This window comes from Arvicanthis niloticus, chromosome 11, assembly GCF_011762505.2.
Source record: "Arvicanthis niloticus isolate mArvNil1 chromosome 11, mArvNil1.pat.X, whole genome shotgun sequence".
NCBI lineage: Eukaryota > Metazoa > Chordata > Mammalia > Rodentia > Muridae > Arvicanthis > Arvicanthis niloticus.
In genome coordinates this window covers 37495027-37512694 of record NC_047668.1, presented here as the reverse complement: position 1 = coordinate 37512694, position 17668 = coordinate 37495027, and the positions used below count along the sequence as shown (strand labels likewise).

Sequence of the window (17668 nt, the reverse complement as noted above, 5' to 3'; positions counted from 1 at the left end):
CATCCAAAAATTTATCACTGAGTTAATATACATTCCACAGCCTTGCAGGCTGTTCCTTCTTTCCTTTCAGCAAAGCTCTGTTTTACCTGGTGGCTAAGTTTTGCTGGCTGCTTACACTATTACTGTCCTTATGCTACCCAGACACCTGCTCCACTAGAGGCTTTCTTTGTCAGTGCTCTGTCTCCTTATCTACCAGGCTGTGGCTTGGGTCCCTGTGTGTGCAGGAGGCATCTCTGTGTGTTGCTGTTATCAAGTCTAAAGGAAATTCCATCTCCCCAGATCCCCAAAGGCAAAAGTGTGTTCATTAGCATACCAAAGTGCATGCTGGCCTCCAGGCTCCCTCAGTGTCCTTAGCTCTTCTCACCTCCCCACCACCCTAAACTTTTCCAGCTCCTGGGCTTCCTTTCTTCCAGCTGTTCAATTCTTCTTATAACCCTGCTATTTTGGCTATGCATTCTCCAGTTGTCAGTCTCTCTCCCTCCTTTAACCTCTCTTTTCTCTCTCTCTGCTCTGTTCCTGCTTCTCTAATGGCCAGGTCCAGTCTATTACTGCTTTGTTTCTCTGCTCTGGACTCATCCAGATGCCATTGGCTGTTCTTCCTCTCATATCTGCAATACAGACTTCCCATTTAACTCTACCATGGCATGGTCATGTTGTCAAGTTATACAGTGCGAACTCACAGGGTGCTCAGGGCCTCTCCAGATCTGGAAAATGGTAAGCCACAGTCCCGGGAGTACTTACCTTCAGTATTAGGCCACAGGTCCTATCCATGATGTCACATTTCTATGAAGGAGATGGTTTGGGATGGCTTTAAGTAACTTGAAAATCCAGCATGGAACAAGCGGGTAGAGTTACCCTGACTCCAAGCTCAGCAAATTTGCAGGGAAGTCCTATTGGATAGTTCAGCAGATAACATTGCCTGCCACCAAGCCTGATGACCCAACTTCTGTCTCTGGAATCCACACAGTGGAAGGAAAGAACATACTCATGCAAATTGTCCTCTCACCACACACATGCCATAGCATAAATACACCCATACATGTAGACACACACACACACACACACAGAACAAACACATTCTTTTTTTAAAAATTGCACTGGGTTTGAGTTGTATACATGAATGAAATATATTTTTCTTCTTCCTATGTATATTATGTTTTCAATGGGTACCAAGGTGTTGGGCTGTTGTACTGTTTACTTTTGTTGTATGTTCTTTACAAAAGCTATATAAGCAAGTATTTATTTTGGCTCATGGTTTGAGGTAGTACTGTCCATCATGGCAGGGAAGCCATGGCAGAGGAATATAAGGCAGCTAGCTGGTCACGCTGTCTCTGCAGTCAGGATGCAGACCGAGATGAATGCTAGCATTCAGCTTGCCTTCTCACTCCTGGCTCTTAGCTCACAGAATGGCGCTGTCCACATTCAGGGTGAATTTTCCTGCTTCACCTAACCCAGTCCGGATACTCCTTCACAACACAACTAGAGGTGAGTCACACATGGCATCCTTGTTGTTGGGCCTTTGTGTGCCTAGTCAACAGCAGCTGGGTAGCAAAGAGGCTCACATAGAAGGGAGCAGGACTCAGATGCCCTGATGGTGCTTTCTCCCGATGTCTGTAGTCACTCCTGGCTTGCCTCTCTAATGTGAGTCCCATCTCCGGGCAGTTTTAAGCAAGCCTTTTCTCTGCAGTAGGTTGAATTGACTCCACTAGGATTTAGACACCTCCTGTCACAGCTGAAGCCCCGCGGGGCTGTCAGGATGGTTCTGATGAGGACCGTGGAGGCTGAGAGCTCTCTGGAGGAAACTTGTGTGACAGGAAGGAAATGTCAGAGCAGGCGCCCTTCATCAGCTTGAGGACTCTTGTTTACATTCCAGCCGCTGCAATCAGCATCTCCCCAGAACAGTGAGCAGCCTGTGCCCTTGCTGCTCAGTTGTTTCCCACGCCTAAGGGCACACACCTGACAAGATTTTTAAAACTGGGTGGAGTTTCTATTGCTGAAATGTGTAGCTGCATCCAAAGAGTCCTAGCTTGCAGTTGGCCAATCTAGGCCTCTTGAAAAGTAGCCCTGAGTTTGGGAGGGCCGTGCTGGGAAACGACCTGAGTGCCCGCACTCAAATCTCTGCAAAGGCTGGAAATAAAGTGAAAGGGGCAAAATTGGAGAAGGGTGTCATTCTTGAACTTCAGCAGACTGCTGGCCTGTCTCAGTGCCTCAGGATGCAGGGATCAGGTCACAGAGGTAGTCTAGAGGGCTTTCACAGACTGCCCACAGCTGGAGGGAGAGAAATGACACCCACTCTGAGGACACTGGGGTCGTGTCCATGGTACAGAAGGATGCACACTGAAGGAGAGGCCAGGAAAAGGATGCCTGTGTTATACCAGGAAAATCTTCAAGCTGATGGGCTCTGTAGCCGGTGAGACAGACTGGAAAAGGGGAGAGTGCTGTTCTTGGGGCTTCTCTTTTCTCTCTTTAATTTTAATTTTTATGTGTGTGGATGTTTTTCCCGAATGTATGTTTGTGTACCATGTACATGTCTGGTGCCTTCCAAGGCCAGATATGGATTTGTAAGCCACCAGCAGCAGACGCTCGTAACCACTGACCAATCCCTCCAATTCCACTGTGAGTCTTAGAAGTCAGTTTGCCCCTAGTGAGAAGTAACAGGGTGTGGGGGATTTGAGATTGGGATTCTCCTACAGAGGCTGAGGCTGGAGGCAGTGATGGGTTGCCGCCTCAGATTCATGGTGTTGGGTATTAGCTTTTTCAGTGTGGGAACCTGCTAGTCATTGAGCCGGCAGCCAGGTACCTGCCGAGTGAGAACCTGTCACCGTGAGAACTGCTGCATGAAAGTCTATCTGGATAATCCACCTTCCCTGTCAACTACTCTTACATCCCCTTGCTTCTTAGGACTGGGCTATCAAATTCCTCAATGCTTACTTCACTTGGTCTTGCGTTTCTGCCTTCCTTCCATGGCCACATTACTCAATGACATAACATAGGGTTTATCACAGAATATTTTGTGGAACATTCAGATGTATTAGATGCCATGACGCCTCCCCAAATAGCAAAATGTTTGTCATCATTGTATGGTTTCTTCACCTAAGGTAAGGGTTAGATTGCCATTTCACATGTTGGAAAGTAGCGCCTTTGAGAGGCCACGGAGATTAGAAGTGATCTCAACACTGAGATCTGCAACTGTATGTCAATGCATTTTCGTTTGTTCATTTGTTTATTTACTGAGATAGGCTCACTATGCAGGCCAGGCTGGCCTGGAACTTACTATGCAGACTAGGGTGGCCTTGAACCCCTAGAGATCCTCCTGCTTCTACCTCTGCCTCTGAATGCTGGGGTTAAAGGTGTGTACCACCACCACCCAGGGCACCAGAGGTTTCAGAAGGTGATGAAGAGACCTGCCATTTCTCTCAACTAATGTGATATGGAAATATTTCACTGCAGGTTTGGGTGACAGTGAAATCCTGACTCTGAGGACAAGATCTTATCAAGTATTTGTCCCAGGAACATAGTCGATTAAGATCATTCAACGTATTTTCTAGGAAAAGAGCCTAGAGTTGTATTTCTGTCATCCATGTTTCCTTCAGAGACATATTATTAGGATCAGGAGGCAGGTTTTCCTTTTAATTAGTTTGAACAACATTTTGCTGAGTTTAGCCTCCAAGCAGTTGTTTATAGGCATGGCTTCCTTGTTGAGAAATCTAGTCCCATACTTTTTTTTTTCTCAATTAAAAAATTATACGCACAAATGGCCTGCCCAACCTACCTACCTACCTTCCTTCCTTCCTTCCTTCCTTCCTTCCTTCCTTCCTTCCTTCCTTTCTCTCTTTCTTTTTCTTTTTGGTTAAATTTTTGAGACAGGGTTTTTCTGTGTATCTTTGGCTGTCCTGGAACTCACTCTGTAGGGCCTCAAACTTACAGAGATCCACCTCCTTCTGTCTCCCAAGGTCTGGAGTTTAAAGGTGTGTAGCTCAGCTGGTTTGTTTCTTAATACACAGATAATAACTTAAAAATCTTATTGGACACTTTTAAGTGTAGATAGCTATCTGTCACCCAGCTTCGACAATTCCAACATTTGATAAGCAAGCTTCGAAAGGTATTCTGGCATTGTTCTTTGTGTAAGCCAGAGGCAGGAATATACTTGTTTCCTGTCTGGTAGGCACTTACTAGGTTTCCTTGATGTGTGGGATCCATGTCAGTCTCAGTGATTCTCATTACCCATGTCTTCTAGTTACCCATGCTTATTTATAGATGGGCCCTTGAGTTTCAGGGCGCACTGTTATTTTCCATTCTTTGTTGTCCGACGCCAGCTCCTGTACCCCAGAGTCTCACGTAGCTTCAAGCCATTGCTGCATCTTCAATTAGTTATTATACCCACCCCCCTTAGCATTTTTCATTCCCCACAAAGCCCTCCGGGCTCTTCCAGTCTGAAGACATTAATTCAGTTCTGACCTTAACAGGGAAAGTAGTTTGAAACTAAGCTCCACAATGGGAGGGCTCCATATTTTTCTGCTTGGCTCTGAGTAGAACTGGCCATGTAGAGGGCCTAAAGGACCCAGGGAAAGCACAGTCCTGCTTGCTTCCTGTGTCCCTCCTCTATGGGACACACAAGAAGCAAGAGGCATAGACAGCCTGGCAGTGAGTGTGGACATCTGCCTTGGCATGGTTCTGTTTGACCTCTCCTGCTTGGTCCTGACCCTAACTGACTGCTGCTCAGAGCAACGTCTCAGTCCTACAAATATCCACAGGTGTTTTTGGTTTTGGTGGGTGTGTGTTTGTTTGTTTGTTTGTTTGATGTTTTGCTTTAGCTATGCTGCCTGGAATTTTCCAGAAGACTGGATGCCAGATGTTACATAAAGAGCCCTTCCTCTGAATTACTAGTAAGCTGTAGAGACAGTTGCTGTTGGTTGTCCTGTGGTTTGCATCTATCCCCAGAGCCCATGTGTGCTGAGTTCATGCTGTCCTCAGCAGAGAGGTGGCAGGACCTTTAACGGGCAGTCAGGCCACTATCCTCACTCAGAAGGACTCATTAGTTCTCTCTAGACTCCACATACTTCCTGTCAGAGAAGATGACAGAAGACCCTGGCTCCAAAACATCTCTGGCTTCCTGTGTCTCTCAAACATGTTCCTGCCATGGTACTGTCTTCTGTGAAGCAATGCAGCTGGTGTTCCTTACCAGAGGCCAACTTGTGACATAAATAAATCTTTTTCTTATAAAGAACAGACAGAGCCTCGGGTTTTGTATTAGAGCAGTGGGATAGAAGATGGGTTAATACATTAAATTAATTACAAATATATAATACATATATATAATATATACATATATGTTATATATAATATTTAAATAAGCCACCACACAGAGAAAAGAGGTTGAGTGGAGTGAGACAGGAGAGGATACAAGATACAAGGAGGGGCTGGGTGGTGGTGGCGCACGCCTTTAATCTCAGCACTCGGGAGGCAGAGGCAGGTGGATTTCTGAGTTCGAGGCTAGCCTGGTCTACAGAGTGAGTTCCAGGACAGCCAGGCTTACACAGAGAAACCATGTCTGGAAAAACCAAAAAAAAAAAAAAAAAAAAAAAGGATACAAGGAGGGAAGGAGAGAGAGAAAAAGGACAGGAAGAGAGGAAGAGAGAAGAACTGGGAAGGGGGAAATGTGCTGGAGACAGACTGGTTAACACCTGAGAGCATTCGGTCTCAGTGAAAATCCTTCTCAGGTGTGTGAACCGAAAAACCTTGTTGGAGTCCTGCCATCTGCATCCTAAAGTGTCCCAACAAGAAACAGGACTCTCAGAGGGTGGTGAGGCTTGGAGCGACTGCCGCACAGCCAGCTGAAGCAATATGTTAATGGACCACTGGAGGCTCAGCTGTCTGCTCCTAAGGTGAGGCAGGCCCTGTGACTGGCTTCTCAGCAGTCACTGTAGTCTTCACACAGGTTTACAAAGGTAAGAACAAGACATTTCTTAAAACTGTCGTTGCTGAAGCAGGAAAATGCCACTGACCCTGTTAAATCACAACCAGAGGATAGGTTTTAACACTCTGTGTACAGGAAAGCACACCCTACTGCTGCACACCTGGACGTGATCCCATGGAGGGCAGACCTTGGCTCCCTCAGCTCCAGGCTCCCCTTCTCTGTTCAGTCCACTGGGTGAAGCTGCAGGACTCACCCCCATCATGGTGGGCACTGTGGTCAGGAGCCTGTGCAAAAATGCTGGCAGTCTGGCAACGCTCATCACTGTGTGAGATCTCTCTGGGTTACATCTACGCCCTGGGCAGGGCTAACCTGTTAGCTTGCAAACAAGGTAAAATCTCATGACTGTGTATCCCTACCCACCATGGTCAGGAAAGGTAGGCACATGGTGATCAGATAAAAATTATTAATAGCACACAGCAGGACCCACAGTTAAACAGAGCCAGGTACATCCTGTTACCTCTTTGGGATGCTCTGTGAGCTAAGGTTTTATTGTTTTGGAGAAATGCTGGCCTCAAATCTACTATCCTTCCGCCTTGGCCTCTCTAGTGCTGGGATTATATTATGACTTTCCAGTTTAAGAATATTCTGTGGGGCCGGGCGGTGGTAGCGCACGCCTTTAATCCCAGCACTTGGGAGGCAGAGGCAGGCAGATTTCTGAGTTGGAGGCCAGCCTGGTCTACAGAGTGAGTTCCAGGACAGCCAGGGCTACACAGAGAAACCCTGTCTCGAACCCCCCCCCCCCAAAAAAAAAAAAAAAAAAAAAAAGAATATTCTGTGGGTCTGTAGAGTGGTGAAGGGCCCCGGCTGCTCTTGTAGAGAATCCTGGTTTGGCTACTAGCACCCACATGGTGCCTCACAACTGTTGGTAACCCCAATTCCAGGAGACCTGATGTCTTTTTCTGGCCTCTTTAGGCATTAAAGATGTGTGCAGCATATGTATCCATGTATGCAGGTAAACATTCATACACATAAACAACAAAACCAAAATAAAGAAATCTTTAAGAATGTTTTTGTAAACCATTTGTGGTGGTGCAGGCCTTTAGGCCTAGCACTTGGGAGGCTGAGGGAGGAGGATCTCTGTGAGTTTGAGGCCAGCCTGGTCGGCACATCAAGAAATCGAGTCCAGGACAGCCAGAGCTATTCCACAGAAAAACAAAAAAACAAAAATCAACAGGAAAAAAAAAGTTTTGTGGTTTTTGTTTTTTTCATTTTTTTTTTTTTTTAAATGCCATACTGGCTAATTCCCAGCATGTTTTTGTTACAACTGCTGTTGTTTGAGACTGAATTTTGCTTATTAGCTCAGCCTGGTCTTAAACTCTTAATCCTCCTGCCTCAATTTCTCAAGTGCTAGAGTCACATTAATGCATCCCTATGCTCAAACCTAAGAAGAGCCTTTATATTTAGAAACAACCACTTTAGGGGCTGGGTATGGTGGCACACGCTTTTAATCCCAGCACTTGGGAGGCAGAGGCAGGTGGCTTTCTGAGTTCGAGGCCAGCCTGGTCTACAGAGTGAGTTCCAGGACAGCCAGGACTACACAGAGAAACCCTGTCTTGAAAAAACCAAACCAAACCAAACCAAACCAAACCATAAAACAACAACAACAAAAACCAAAACAACAAACAAACAAGAAAGACTGTTATATAGGAACCTACACACTACCCTCTCGTTCTTTCAAAGCCTAGAGGGGTACCAGCTCAGGAAGGTTTGCAATGATGGAGACTAGCTGTTTTTCAAAACATCTGAACTGTTCTCTCCCGGTTCTTAACTGGGGCAATAAATTCTGGTCATGAAACATGATTCTGGGCTGCTGCTGGCTATTCTGGAAGAAAGAGTTCAAGTTCAGAAGAGTCTCCTTCAAAGGAGAACTCTCATGGGCAGAATGGCTGCAGGAGATCCACGGGTCTATTTTCCATGATTCTGCTTGAACTGGTGCTGGCGAATGCGGAGTTCCCCCCTTCTCCCACTACCCCAATTCCTTGGGGGGCATCTCAACCATCTTACTTTTCTAAAGTATGATTTTCTTGGCATGAACCTGCTGCCCTCTCTCCTCCCAGATGGAACCAAAAAGCCTCTCTGCGTAAGACAGAAGCCAACACACAGTGCTCAGGAATCCTGCTGTGACTCTAGCCAGAAGCAGGAGAGGGGCAGCCTTCCTGACTCAAGACTGTTATTTCTATGGCTGAACAAAGGTTTTGCTTCTTGCTCTGTATTTTAGCAGCTATATGCAGAGACTTTTGGGTGAGGCTTCCCCTGCCTTAGCACTTCCTTTGGACAAAAATTCCTTAACGTTATCTGGGCCTCAGTAGTTTTACCTTTAAAATACAATATTTTTTTTTTCTATCAGAGATGGCTATCTCACCAAGGGCTAGTATTCCATAAACAGATTTGTGAAAATCTTGAGTGCTCCTGTTTATGCAACCCTGAGATGACAGGCATTTGTCCTCCTTACTCTTTATAACACCCTGTTCGTCCAGATAAAGAATTAGCCAGTACATCATATTAGTTCTAAGTCTCACCAGTGGGACTTTCTTAATCAGATTATTTGAAGAAGAACACCCATTCTTTTTTTTTTTTTTTTTTTTTGGTTTTTCGAGACAGGGTTTCTCTGTGTAGTCCTGGCTATCCTGGAGCTCACTCTGTAGACCAGGCTGGCCTCGAACTCAGAAATCCGCCTGCCTCTGCCTCCCAAGTGCTGGGATTAAAGGCGTGTGCCACCACTGCCCGGCAAGAACACCCATTCTTAATCTGTGCTGCACCTTTGAGTACCATGGAGGTTAGTTTTATTTATTTATTTTACATTTATTTAGAAGTGTTTTGCCTTGGATATGGAACACATGTGAACATACCCACAGAATTCGAAGACAGCATCAGATCCCCCAGAATTGGAGTTATGGAGGGTTGTGAACTACCAAGTGACTGCAGGGACTTGCACCTGGGTTCTCTGAAAGAGCAGCAAATGCTCTTAACTGCTAGAGACATCTTTCTAGCTCCATTACGTTTGGTTAATTTGAACTGTCATCGTACTAATGAGAAATGGTCTAGATTACATTGGCCTGTGGCCAGTCTATGAAGGATCTAGATCACATTAATTATAGACAGGGGCCGAGCATTAGTAAACACGAATTCAATCATTTCTCTCTGCTCTTGGCTGTGAACTAGCTGCTTTGAGTTCTTGCTCTGACAGTTCTGCTGCCCCCAATGATGGAATTTAACCTGGAATTGTGAGCAATAACCTTTTTCTGCCTGAAAGCTGCCTTTGTAATAGTATTTTATCACAGCATCAGCAAATTAAACAGGGTAGACACATAATTGGTGAGGCTGAGGCTATGCTTTCATCTGAGCCCTTCCTGGTCCTGGATTCCACCTGAGCGGCCACGCCCTCCGGACAGCTCCGCCCCACACCACGCCCAACGGTTCCCGGCTCGTTCAAACCCCGCCCCCTCCAGCCAGTTCGTGGAAGCCACCGCCACCATGGTGCAGGCCTGGTATATGGACGAGTCCACGGCCGACCCGCGGATGCCCCACCGCGCACAGCCCGACCGCCCTGTGAGCCTGGAGCAGCTGCGCACGCTCGGAGTGCTCTATTGGAAGGTAACGAGTGCAGGCTGGAATACCACGCGCCTGCGCACGCCGTGGGGGTGGGGGTGGGATGGCGGCGTAGGGCGCTGCGCAAGCTCAGCAAGGCGGCTGTTTCCAAAGATTTCTGGAACTGAGAGGCTGTGGGCTGATGGCGCCTGCTTTTCTCGTGGCACTCGCTCACAGCTAATGTTTGCAAAAGCATGGCCAGCTGCCAGTCACGGGTAACGCAGTGCAAACACGGGAAAGCCTCAGAGAATCTGGGGTTGGTGGAGAGTTAACTATCTGTATTGGTGTGGTCAAAATGAAATGCAAACTAACTGGCCGGAGCCATGCCTGAGGAACGTTTGATGAATCCTTTGCAGAGTCATGCCCCTTAAAACCATGAAGGCCTGCTCACCACTTTTGTGCCCACGGCTGAAGCAACGAGCTGTGGACACTGTAGAGTCGATGTGTGGGATGGCCACATTTAAGGTGGGGGCGACACTCAAATCTATGTCTGCAAGGAATAGGATATTTTGGGGATAGGAAGCAAGGAAATAGGTCATTGGAGAAAAATCTGCGGTGTACATGGGACAGATGTGATAATGCACTTTTGTCCTCCTGGATCAAAAGGTCACTCGTGGGACACCAGCTCAGGCTTGAAGAGTGGTTTTAAAAAAAAACACACCCTCCAGTTTCTGAGAAGTAATCTAGGCATTCATGACCTAGTGGCTTCCCAAATTAGTGACTTTTAGTTAACTGAAGCCAAGTGACCTAATGCAAGCAGTGCCTCGGGGTTGTGGGGTTGGGGTTGGAGTAGAGTGGGAGGTTTGCTTAGCAAGGCCTCTAGCATTCCTGTTGAAGACTTAGGCTTTGCTCCCGCGGCAGAAGCTGCTAGGGACAGGGGACAGAGAGGAGTGACTGGAGCCAGAGAGCTTCCCTTTGGAAAACTGCCTTCGTTCCTTCCTGTGGTCATCATGGATACTTTAGGAGTCAAACTCAGGACTTTGTGGCTATACCAGATAATCTGTAAACAACAGAAACTGGCTGCACAGTAGACCCTGCAACCCGATCAGGTGCTTTCGGTGTCTGGTGAAGACCCACTTATAATTACTTTTTCACAGAAGCCTTAAGCAGCTCCCTAGTGCATCTTTTATGTCATTCTGTGGGTGATGAAGTTTCCACACAGGGGTTAGGAAGGTATATATTATGTTATATGGCTCAGTGCTAAGAGCACAGGTTCCATTGCCATCGGCTCATAATTATCTGTAACTCCAGTTCCAGGAGATCTCATGTTCTCTCCTGGCCTTTGTGGACATTGTACCCTAGAGTGGTGCCCAGACATACGTGCATGCAAGACACTCATGCACATAAAACATATTGATGCCTATGTGTTGGTGTCCTGTTCCATAATAATAAAATGTGCACTTGATTGTAAAATAAAACTAAATGTCACTAAATTCATTGCCAGTACTTTCTTGTAGGATTTCAGATTAGTTCTACCAGAAGCCTTTGGAGATCGAGTCAGGAAGAGGGTATCCTTGGCTTTGGAGCCTAAAGAATAGGTAGGATTGTGATAAATCAGAAATTATGAGTGGGAACTTGAGATGTGGGACCTTGCTATGAAAGGATATTGAATATGTATTATTTTTTCTTTTCTGAGATGGATTTTTGCTATGTAAGTCCAGGCTAGCTTCCAACTCAATTCTCTCCTGCATTCTGAATAGTTGGAATTACAGTCATGGGCCACACAACACTATTCAGTAATTTTTAAGAGTAGTGAATGGTTCTTTTTAATTTAGAATCGAGATTTCTTTTGCGGTAGAAGGATGGGGCAGAGTGAAGCAGAAAAGTCAAATGGAGACAGAGGATTGCTGCTCTCTCATTTTATCTCAATGAACTTGGGCTTGGTCTGTGAGCCTCGGAAGCATACTGACCAGAGAGAGCCTAGTAAGACTTGCTGAGTGGAAAATGGCAGAGTGGTCACGCACACTGAGAGAGCTGTGTCTTGGCATCTGTGAGCAATAAGAACTTCACCTGAAAATGTGGAGAACCTAGCAGGACTGCTGGCAGAAGCAGGCAAGACTCCAGCAGAACTAAAATGTCCCCCTGGCACTGTGAACATGGACAGTCATCAAGACAGGAGGTAGAGGGCTGTGCTAGGACTGGCAAAGAATAAGCAGTTAGGATGTTAGGATGACTCTGTTAGGATGATCCAGCCATAGGTCTGGAAGGGCCATGTTGCTATGTTTCCATCATAGGGGCTGGGGAGCAGACCTAGAGCCTTGTGTACTACAAGGCAAGCGCTATACCAGGGAGCTATACTCCCAGCTCAGTTGCTATACACCCTTGTGCTAAGGTGGCCTCCACTTTGCTTAAACTTATGTAGCTAGATGCTGACAAGTATGAGAATGATCCAGAACTGGAAAAGATCCGGAAAACAAGAAACTACTCATGGATGGACATCATCACCATAAGCAAAGATACACTTCCCAATTATGAGGAGAAGGTGAGCAGGCCTGGCTTGGAGAGAATCCTTACCTTGCCTGTTAACACAAGACTTTCTTTTCAGTGTGGTTTTGGGGCAGAGCGATACTTTGTAATTGTCTTACTTACATGAGGCTTACTGTTCAATACACTCACTCTAGTTTTTCCTGAACTCTGGCTGGCTGGTTCAACTCAGCTGTTCTGAGTGTTCAAACCTTCTCTTAAAGCTGACTAATTCAAACTGGCTTCTCTTGGCTTTGGACTCAAAATCTCTGCTTGGTCTCAAACTCTGCCGATCTGTTCTAATCTTCTGCAACCTATCTTTATAAAACTGCCTCCTCCAGAATCACCGTGCATGTGCTCTCTTAAGTCACCTCTTTCTTTTGCTGTTCTAGTGAGAGTTGGGCATATCCTATCTCTGACTCATTCTGCGAAATCATTCTTTGATTCCTCACTTTGTATGCCTCTCAGACATATCATTTTCAAACATGGTTGCTTCCTCCTTCCATAAACTAACCCTCCTTTCATTGTTTGGGATTAAAGGTGTGGACTAAGGGCATGTTTGTATTTCAGATAGAGGGATTAAAGGTGTGTGGTGTGTTTGCAATCCAGCTGGATCACACAGATTTAGGTCTTTGGTTACCAGAACAGTCATGTTGCTGGATTAAAATTCCTTTACAATGCTGTTCTCATAGAATGAGCAGGGGGTGGGGGTGGGGTGGGTGGGGTGATTACCCCCCCCTTTAAAAGATTTATTTATTTATTTTATGCATATGAGTATACTACTAATTGCTCTCTTCAGACACACCAGAAGAGGGCACCAGACTCCATTACAAATGGTTGTGAGCCACTATGTGGTTGCTGGGAATTGAACTCAGGACCTCTGGAAGAACTGACTGTTCTCCAGCCCGGTGATTCCCTTTTAGCTCTTTTGAGGGGCATGAATCTGGTGGTGGTGTGTCCCTTATATATGGTAGATCCACTAGTGATGTTTGGATTGGCTTGGGATTTTCTTCATGGGATTCACAGCTCTGTATCTAGACTTGTTGGTTGGATGATATGTTTTCCTGTGAGCTTAGGGGTGGTGTCTTCAGGGTGGGTACCTGACCACTTTACTGGGCCATTTGAGTTTAGTGGTATAGAGCTATTTAGAGTGGAACATGGTCTCAGGTAGGTAATCTCAGCATCTGGTAGGTGAAGACTGGAGGATCAGAAGTTCAAGGTCATCTCACTACATAGCAAGTTTGAGGACAGCCTGCGCTACATGAGACCCTGTCTCAGTTTGCTCCTACCATTTGGGTTATGGGGATTAAATTTAAGACATCATCTTGGTGGCAGGTGCCTTTATCGACAGTGTCATTTCCCTGGTTCAGCTCTTGATACTTTTAATAACATGTATCATTCACTGTAGTCTAGCTGTAAGGGCCGGGTCTGCGTGACAGGTCTCCACGAAATTCACAGGTTCCCTCTTGCACTAGATCAAGATGTTCTTTGAGGAACATCTGCATCTGGATGAGGAGATCCGCTACATCCTGGAGGGCAGCGGGTACTTTGATGTCAGGGACAAGGAGGACAAGTGGATCCGGATTTCCATGGAGAAGGGGGATATGATTACACTTCCTGCTGGCATCTATCACCGCTTCACACTGGATGAGAAGGTGAGAGTGTGCCATGCTGTGGTCTGTGCATAGACATCTGAGGTGACCATGATGACCCACTAGCTGTTTTGTGTGAGGCTCATCGCCTAGAAACGTGGCCAGTCACAGCTCTTTCAGAGAGAACCAGTGGAACCAGAAGAGCCTGTGGCCATAGAGCCTGGGAGGGAAGGGTCAGAAGTTCACCTTTGTTCTTGTTGGACAGTGAGGCAACATTTATCTACACGGCTTTGGTCAAGGGGCAGATATCTTCAGGAGGGAGAGCTCCTGGGGGGAGCCTGCACTCGTCATTGACTTGGGGCTGTGATGCACCTGTAGTGTGGGAGTTCTCTCATCTCGGGAGCTCCTCAGCAGGTTTGCAGTAGTCATTAGGACTGGAAGTAAGCACAGGAATTAGTTCTTAGGGTGTCAGGATGATTTGGGTTAAACTTGACATTTAAGTATTATTTTTGGTCTTTGAGACCGGGTCTCATATATTCCAGACTGGCCTTGAATTCACTATGTAGTTGAGGATGACATTGAAATCTTGATCTTCCTATCTTGACCTTCCATTGCTGGGATTACAGGGATTACAAATTTACCACAAACCTGATTTCTCTGGTGCTGGGTATGGAACCCAGGGCTTCATGCATGCTGGACAGACTGTCTAAAACTGAGCTACATTCTCAGCCAAGTTAATTAAAAAAAAATTTATATATATATACATATATATATGTATATGTGTGTATATATATATTTTAATATATATTATATATTAAATATATATTATAATATATTATATGTTAAAATATATATTATAAAAATAATAAAATATATATATTTTTATTTTTAAATTGTGTGTATCTTTCCTTTGGAGTATATACATATGAATGCAATTCCCACAGAATCCAGTAGAGGGTGTTGGCTCTCCTGGAACTGAAGTTGTGATTGTGGGCCACCTGACATGGGTGCTAGGAACTGAACTTGGGCCCTCTCCAAGAGCATTTGCACTCTTAACCGCTGAGCCATCCCTCTAGCCTTCCAGGTGAACAGTAGATAAATACACATGACTGAAAATTAAGATTTAGGAATCAGGTCTGGCGGCATATGCCTGTTATTTCAGCATTTGGGAGGTTTAGGTAGGATCAGGACTTCAAGGTCCCCTATAGCTGTATGTCAAGTTTCAAGAATAGGCTGGGCTAGATGAGACCCTGTATCAAAAAACCCAGAAAAACAAGTTAAAATAAAAATGAAAAATTAGGAGATGAGTACAGAGCGTGTATTAATAGTGAGTGTCCTCTCTGTTCCTCACTGCCCCAGTTTCCTCCTGGAAGGGCACCAGTGTCTTTATTTTAACAGTTCCTTTAGAGCAGTGGTTCTCAACCTTCCTGATGCTGGGGCCCTTTAATACAGTTCCTCGTGCTGTGGAATCATAAAATGAATTTTTTGCTACTTCATGGCTGCAATTTTGTTACTGTTATGAATTGTAATGCAATATTCCTATATGCAGGATACCTGATATATGACCCCTAAAGGGGTTGTCACCCACAGGTTGGAACCATTGCTTTTGAGGGTGTTTGTTGACTCGAGAGTCACAGTTCTTTCCTCCTTTTACCCAGGAGGCAGCAGGCTCTGCATTTTACCTTTTCTGCTTGGTGTGCTTTGGGGGTACATAAAGGGCCCTTCTGCTTGTTTACAGCTGCATTGTCAGACATGCCTGATCCTGATTTATTTAACTGTGATTTATGCACTGTGTGGGGAATCCCTAGTGCTAAGCTTAATTCTACTTTGCTTATGGCTGTCAGTAGTTCTGTAAGTAACTACATTTGTCATTTTTACCTGTGTACGTTTATTTGTAGGATGAAGGTAAGGGCTGCATGGAGACTGCATTTCCTGTTTAGACAAGTGCTGACAGGTTATTCTCTTACCAACCAGCAGCAGGGCCTGGGGCTGGTCCCTAGGAGTACTGTGTTTAGGGGATGAAACAAGGAGGGTGGGTAGAGTCCAGACTTGTTTCTGCTTCAGTGTGGACCCTAAGCAGGAGTTACAGATGCTTAAGCTGCCTGGCAGTGGTCACTCCCACTGAGGTCAGACAGAGCTCAGCCCTGAGTAGGTGAGACAACTTCAAGGGCTCTCAGATAGATGAGTAGAAGTGTTCAATGAGATGTGGGGCTTGTTTTCTAGAATTACGTGAAGGCCATGCGGCTGTTTGTTGGAGAGCCTGTGTGGACACCATACAATCGGCCAGCTGACCATTTTGATGCCCGGGTACAGTACATGAGGTTTTTGGAAGGAACAGCATAGCAGTGCTCCTCAAAGAGAAAACTGCATCGTGTGAATCTCCTGCTGTGGTAACCAATTGGAAAGTTGCTCACCTCTCTGCTTTTATATGTGGACTTGAGGCTAGACTAGCTTTCTTTGGTAAGATTGTTAGATCAAAGTCTTTTAAATGAAAGCATCTCTAAAAGTGATTTTTTACATGGAAGCCTCAAAAATGTGAACAAGTGACCTTAATTTTCGCTGTCAAGACTTAGAGGTATAGGAGCCCTGGGTTGGTATGTGCATTCATATATATGGCCAATCTTCATCTCCTAGAAGGTCCTTCTGTAGGTGTCTGTTGGGGGTGTGAAGCTATGCCCTAGAGGGGAGTTATACCCAGCACAACTAACCAGATGATGTTTTTCTCCCTCAATGATTGTTGGGTGGGGAAGTGGGGTTGTTGTTCTTTCTCCAAATTAAGTTACCTTAATTGTATGCTCACAGCTAAGCTGTATTATACTCATGTGTACATACAGTATTTTACTTGGTTCATTAAAGCCTCCCATTTAGATTCCTTATGTGATTTTATATGTATGTAATTAATTTCTACATCCGGGTAGATATTATCAGTGTGGTTTTGGGTCCTTTTACAATCAAGATCCAAAGAAGTAATAATTGGTTTTTCTACTCCAGCACCTTGGGTTACATAGTGTAGATGTGGAAATCTAACCTAGAAAATGCAAGGGCTTGGGCATGGGCCCCTGTACCACAAATAAAGAATAATAATCCTGAAATATGTTTATGTGTAGTGTGTTATTTTTACAGAAAACCACAATAATCTGTGCTGTAGAAGATGGCTGTAGGCCGTTCTCTGAGTGGCCACTCTCAATGTGAAGATGCCCAGTACCTTGATTACTGTGGTTTGGGGATTTGCTTCCCCTACACACGCCGGGAAGCTTGAGCCATGGGGAGGTGACTGAAGTTGCCTCAGCAACTCGTGAACTCGAATAGAACTCTAATGTGTGCAGGCAGCACATCCTGGGTTCTCTCCCTCTAGAATCACTGTCAGTAAGGACCCATCTGCTAGCTTTTGTCAACCTAGTATCTTTGGTTTTTTGTTTTTTAAGACTTTTTTACTTTGTAGCAGGGCTGGCCTGGAACTTGTCATGTAGATCAGGCTGGCCTTGAACTCTGATATTCCCCTGCTTCGGCCTCCTGAGTGTAAACCAGGCTGGCCTTGATCCTCCTGTTTCTGCTTCCTGAATGCTGAGATTAATGTTGTGTGACATCATGCCTGGGTTTAATTTTTTAAAAAGTTCATTCTGTGTTTGGGTGCTTTGCCTGCATGTATATATGTGCACTGTGTGTATACATCGTGCTCACCAGAAGTCAAGAGATGGTGTCAGATCCCCTGCAACTGGAGTTATGTTACAGATGATTATTGTCAGCTGCCATATGGAAATTTGGATTTGAACTTCAGATTTGGATTTGAACAGAGCCAAGCCCAAAGTGTCCTCTGCAAGAGCAGCAAGTGCTCTGAACTAGTGAGCTATCTCTCTAGCCACATTTTGTTGTTTGTGATATCATGTACCCCAGGTTGGTCTCAAAGTCATCCTCAACTTAATGATGACTTTGAGAAGATAGGGATGGTCTTCAAGTTTATTGTCCTTCCTGACTGCTGGTATTACAGGTATCAGCCACTATTCGTGGTTTATACAGCGTTGGGGATGGAACCCACAGCTTTACGAAT

The 17668-nt window shown here is 45.3% G+C and overlaps 1 protein-coding gene across 1 annotated transcript; it reads left to right on the top strand.

Moving 5' to 3' along the window:
- Positions 1 to 9410: 9410 nt before the first annotated feature.
- Positions 9411 to 16712, top strand: Adi1 (acireductone dioxygenase 1). Its single transcript, XM_034513789.2, has 4 exons — positions 9411 to 9571; positions 11928 to 12047; positions 13504 to 13683; positions 15844 to 16712. Exons 1-4 carry the CDS (start codon positions 9452 to 9454, stop codon positions 15961 to 15963), a joined length of 540 nt encoding a protein of 179 aa, XP_034369680.1. The 5' UTR covers positions 9411 to 9451; the 3' UTR covers positions 15964 to 16712.
- The last annotated feature ends 956 nt before the right edge of the window (positions 16713 to 17668 follow it).

Bases quoted from the DNA above. Each gene is read 5' to 3' on its own strand.
- Adi1 (XM_034513789.2), top strand. From the start codon at position 9,452: ATGGTGCAGGCCTGGTATATGGACGAGTCCACGGCCGACCCGCGGATG. The intron at 9,572-11,927 runs GTAACGAGTGCA...AAACTTATGTAG, and splicing joins TCGGAGTGCTCTATTGGAAG to CTAGATGCTGACAAGTATGA. The intron at 12,048-13,503 runs GTGAGCAGGCCT...CTCTTGCACTAG, and splicing joins TTCCCAATTATGAGGAGAAG to ATCAAGATGTTCTTTGAGGA.